Source organism: Piliocolobus tephrosceles, chromosome 12, assembly GCF_002776525.5.
Source record: "Piliocolobus tephrosceles isolate RC106 chromosome 12, ASM277652v3, whole genome shotgun sequence".
Taxonomy (NCBI): Eukaryota; Metazoa; Chordata; class Mammalia; order Primates; family Cercopithecidae; genus Piliocolobus; species Piliocolobus tephrosceles.
In genome coordinates, this window is record NC_045445.1 from 48,367,698 (window position 1) to 48,373,553 (window position 5,856).

The 5,856-nt window shown below is 34.7% G+C and overlaps 1 protein-coding gene across 1 annotated transcript in view; it reads right to left on the minus strand.

Annotated features, from left to right (window-relative positions):
• Positions 1 to 2,723: 2,723 nt before the first annotated feature.
• Positions 2,724 to 5,856, minus strand: part of IL1RAPL2 (interleukin 1 receptor accessory protein like 2) — a 1,300,423-nt gene continuing 1,297,290 nt past the window's right edge. The window contains exon 11 of the mRNA XM_031936643.1: positions 2,724 to 3,592. Coding sequence (XP_031792503.1) covers positions 2,895 to 3,592 — 698 coding nt within the window. The 3' untranslated portion in view covers positions 2,724 to 2,894. The remainder of the gene's footprint in view (positions 3,593 to 5,856) is intronic.

Here is a 5,856-nt window from a genome sequence, read left to right on the forward strand (position 1 = left end):
AAAGCCCTACCATGTTAACCATCAATCCTCAGACAAAATATCAACCTCTCATATGATGCTATTTTTGGTTCAAGCCTTACCAGAAACCTGCAACTCTCTTTGTACTTATATTTTTGAGTGAGTGATTGAAAGCGGACCAGATTTGGACTTAATTCAATTAAAGCTTAGAGGCAGTGAGGACAGACATCTTCTTTTCAGGTACCATCCAGCCACTTTTTAGAGTTTCCATAGTTATATTGGAGCCCATGGATTATCAATCCCACCATATTTCATGTTTTGTCTAATTAAACCCATGTACACATTGTCCATATCCTTGAGCATTGTTTGTTCTCATGCAATTTCAATTTCCTATTTATGGTTTTGTACCTTTCTCATTTGTCTCATCATTTCTTATATTTTCTGAATGTTTCACCTTAAAATAATCTGTCTTAAAAAGTATACATTCTTGCATACAATAACATAACAATAAATTTGTTATCAATATATGATAACTAGTTGTACCAGTGTTTTTCTAGATTTCCAAAATCAATTTCAGTGAAAAATTGAGAAGAAATATTTTTCCCTCTGTGAATGCAACTAGGAAAATACTTCATGTTCTAGACTAAATACCTATTATACCCTTATGGGCTATATATTTTAGAAATCTGAGATGAAAATTAAATTTTGAATTGCCATCTAGAAATAAATTTTTATAGATAGTGTACACATTGGTTCCTGAAAATTGTAGAAAAGGTTTCTTGTCAAGTTCCCCAGCACAAGTGTGAATGCTCTATTTTTGAGTACCTACTAGTAGTGAAAGGACACATTGTGGCCAGCCAACTCAAATTGCTACCCACATTTAATCATTGTAAATAGAGGAAGCAGAGAGACTCTTGTTATATTTTCAGAACTTACATGCTCAATACAGAACTATTAATTTAAAAATACCACCAAACATTCTATTTGAATTAATCTAGATTTCTGTGAAAAATAATATAATAAAAAATACAATTGGTGACTTAAACTTATATTACACAAGTATATGAGTTCATGCAGATTTTTAGCTTAGTAGATACACATAGCATTAAAGAACAACCAGAGTAAATACAACTTTATAACACTTGGAAACAGTTCAGAATTGATAAATTTTCATTTTGAAAGACTTATAGATTTTACAGAACGAAATTATCTTTCCCAGTGGAAAAAGTACATCTATAAAACACAGACATGTATTGAACAGGGTTTTTCAAAAGAGCAACTAATTGTCCGCCTGTGAAATGAACATGTATCACTGCTAAGCTTTCACCTACTGTTGGTGCAGAATGCATTTTCTGAATGGCTGGATACAGAAAAGCAACAGAGAAACAAGTAATTTGAACAAAACTCGTGGATCACAGAAATTCAATAATGAAAAAATACTGAAAGAAATAAAGCATATTATCTGGTGTTCTCATACATTTGGGATTCACAATTACAAGGGGTGGGCAAATTATTAATTTTTACACATTGTGTACATTTGTCCTTGTTTTATGTTTGTCCAAGAACATGATTTAAGAACTATTGCAAAATGCCAAAATTGACCTTGATTAACAAATGACCCTCACAGGCATCTAGGTGGAGAGCACATCTAATTTGATTAATTGGAAAGAACATAAAGTAGTAATCCATAATAAATACTAGAATAGGAGCACATTCCTTACAGCAAATAGGCAATACTTAGATTATTTACAGGGATTTTCTGGCATGGTATAGTCACAGTCACTATGTGAGGATGGAGAAGTTTAGCCTATCAAATATACTCTTCAAAGCACCAGGAGTAGACATACTTGTGCAGGAGCCTTGCACAGATGGCCAAATACTATACATACAGAATAGTCTGTTTTATAACTACATTGCCAGTGAGAAACTCTGCAATTGCTGCTCTACCACTAGTAAACATAAATCATTTAGCACTTCATCTGCGAATATTGTTGCAGTACTTCTTTTCAATTGCTGACACTTGCAGTCAATATGTATTTAAATTCAAACATCAACGATGTTGAAAAAAAGCAGGAAGATGTCCACATCTTCATATAATATTTACAGCAGGTCAAGGAAAAAATCCAAATGTGAATTTGTTAGCAAACAATGAAATGTGTACTTCAAAATGTGTTTTCAAAGTTGTAAAACTTTTGGAATTAGAAAGCCACCAGGGCTGTTCAAAATCATCCTAAAAGAACACACAGCCTGTCTGTTCATTTGCTTAAATGCACATTGTTTACCTATCTACCAATTTGCCTACAGAAGATGTGATTCCCTAATAAAACTAAAAGCTGTTATTATGAGCTGTTGATTTAGTCTATAGAAAGTGTCCATTATGTTGAAGAAGTTTTAAACATTTCAATCACATTTTTTCTCAACTGATCTTCCTCTACAAACAATCTTCCAACTCGAGTGCATCAACATTTCTTTCTCGATAATTCCTGAATTTTCAGAACTCTATAGAAGTTATTTTTCCCCTTAAACTTGGTTCAGAATTTTCAAATTCAATTAAAAATCTTTAAATTTTCTTTATTTCAAATACCATGTGAATACTGAAATCTTTTTAAATATGGGCAAGACAGCTCACCTACTAAGCATGCAGTCCATGTGCTATCATAAAACCTACTCTAAGACAACAGGATTTTAAAATTTTTGTTTTCAGGAAGAAATCAAAACTATACATTAGAACAAGGCGCCATACTACAAAAGCAGGTCCTTCTTTCCCCCCACTATTCTGGAAATGTAAACAAAAATATTTAAGTATAAAAGCCATTTTTGTACCTTTTTCTTCAAACACTTTTTTAACACCTCAACGTTATTAGGTGTACTTTATGCTTGGTATAGCAGAAATTCTCTATGCTCATCTAGCTGTTCAGAGGAATTCCTATTTTTAACTACCAAATATCACTGGTAAAGCTAAGCTCTTTGGAGGATAAAGGCAGCAAAGAACTGTTCCTATGAAATTCCTGGGTATCTTTCAGGGTGTTATTAAGGGGTAGCTGTCCGTTGAGTAGCGTCAAAGGCAGGTTACAATAAGTATGGTGGTTGCCTAAGGAAGGTACTGGCAAGGTCGTGGTTGGTATCTCATGTTTATAACCTCTGCAACAGTGCCTCATTTGCATTGAATCTGAATGGTGGAATTCAGGAAGACCAGCTTGAGATGACACCAGAGTGGCTGAAGTAGTGGTCATGGCAATAGAGGGTATAGGCTGGAGTTCTCCAAAAAGTCCTTGTTCTGCGGAGTCTAGAACATGGCACCGAGATAGCATTTCTTTTTTCTTGATGGGCATTTCATATACTAAGTGCTTCCAAAACTTGGAATTTAATTTGCTGCTTTTGGGTCCCTTCCACTTGATCAGGGACAGAAGTTTGATGCTGCGCTTTAGTGATTCCACTTCCTGGCAATTCACTTTCCCTTTTAATTCTGTACACTCAATCAAAATCACTTTGATTTCTCCACTGACTAGCATGTTATGGAGTCTGCTTTCCAGTTCAAAAATACTCCATCCCCGTCTGAGAATATAGTCTGGAGTTAGCACGATAATAAGTCTTCTGCTTTGTTCAACATATCTTGTGAGATCTTCCATGTATGCTACAAATCACAGAAAGAGAGAAAGAGTAAAACAAAGACATTGCCAGTCTTTAAAGCACCAGGTTTGCACACTAGTTTAGCAAAGATCCAGTCTCTCACTAAAGTCCATCACATTTTCTTTTCTTGTATTGCACATTTCCTTCCCTAAAACTGAAAAATAAACTGCTTATAATCGTTATTTTCTTTTCCCTTACCATTACTTACAGTGTTTTTTTGGCTAACATAAACTCTGACTTCTTCAGAGCTTATGTGTATTTCAGTGATTTCTATTAATGTATTCATTTAATTAATACATTCTATTAATGTATTCATTTAATTCAAGTCAGGCTTCCAAGTTAGTGAACAACTAATCAAGGAGCCGATGAAAAGAGAAATGGAGCCTTTTAATAAATGCAGAGTTACCGTATTTATGGGGTTTGTTTGCTTTTCTTCTCTAATTTTCTTTATTTTTATCACTATTATTTATTGTAATTGACAAATACTAACTGTATGTATGGCCCCTAGTTCTCAACTACTAAACAAGGAGGGGGCTATGTATACTAACTACTTGAGAGATAACTGTGATATAGAGATGGTGGAGAATCTCTTCTAGAATCATAGCTTGTTTCTCCGATTATTTCTGTCATTTGCAAACTTAGGTTCACCATTATGCCCTTCAAACCCAGAGTCAGGGAAGTGGTTTGTGCCCATGACTTTAATTGGAACTAGCTGCTTTTGTTCCAAGGAAGAGTGAAGAGTAGAGTCGGAGGTGGGGGGTGGTGTGAAATGAACAGTGAAGGAGTCTACCGACTGAAAAGTAAGTATTTGCCCTACTTTGTGGAGCAATTCTGAAAGTGAGATGAATATGTTATCTATGGCTTTTACATGGTAGAAAAACACTCAACTAACTCCGGATTTATTTATCACATGAAATAATCCCTTTGGAATCATGCTTCCCAAGTCTTATCTGCCAAAAGGGGAAACACACACATGTTTTAACAAATGGAGACTTAGACACAGGTGCTACACCAGAGAGCTGTCTTTCCGAAGCAGAACACAAGGCCTTGTCTAATGTACAGTGCCCTCTAGCAGAAGCAGTGCTTACAGAAAGAAGCATAGCAACATTTGTCACCACAAATCTGCTCAAGGTTACAGACTGCTTTCAAGGAGTCACATTCAGCACATATCGTGGGGCCACCAAACAGCTCAGTACAAGCAATTTGAAAAGAGAAACTCATTTTACAGATGATCTCTCTTTTCTAAAGTTTTATTTTCACTACTTGGCAGCAAGAAAACTTTTGCAAGTGAAAATGAACAAACTTTCTATATACCCTACAGATAAATAAGAAACTTTTAAGAGATACACATAGAATTGCCTATTTAACAATTTGTTGTTACTGTTCTTTGGGTTTTGACTTAATACATTTCAGGATCTTTCTCATGCAGTAGTTACAATGACTGTATCTGTCGGGATAAGGCAGTGTCTAAGTAGAGAGGGAACTTTTAAGAATTTTGAGTGCTTTATTTTAGAGATTATGCATTCAGGGGAAAAAATAAGCAATGAAATCTGTAAAAACAAAATGAAACAAAAAAAAACCACCACACAAATAGTAACTGGGGAGTTATCACTCTGTAATTATCACTTAGAGAACTGGTGAAATAGAAGGGAAGGAAAGGTAGAAAGTTTCAATACAGTGGAAAAATATTTTCCCAATGTATCAACAGCTCTGACTCTTCATTTTCTTCCTTTCTTTCTGCTCCCAAAAAGAAAGAAGTTATGTGGGAAGCTTCATCATTAGAAGTTGGATCTGTAAGATACAGTAAAATAAACTATCATGCATTTTTCTCATTATTCTTTTCACCTTTTCTCCAAAACAAAACAGAACAAAACCCAAACCCAGAATCATGATATCAATGCAGGAGTCAATGAAGATACAGTTTTACCAGGTGAATTATGAATTCATAATTAATTTTATAGAATCATTCTTCACAAAATAATTTACCAAGGGGTTACTTTGAGTAGTATTGTTCCTTAATTAATTACAGCTTGTAATTTCATTTTAAAATATTAAACCTTGTACAAACCTTGTCAGTAGCACTCTGTCACATAAAGTGTACCTCTAGGAACAACAGAATTTGTATGTGTTAGTTTGTAGTCTAAATGTACTTTTCCCTCCCTTCCTTCCTTCCTTCCTTCCTTCCTTCCTTCCTTCCTTCCTTCCTTCCTTCCTTCCTTCCTTCTTTCTTTCTTTCTTTCTTTCTTTCTTTCTTTCTTTCTTTCTTTC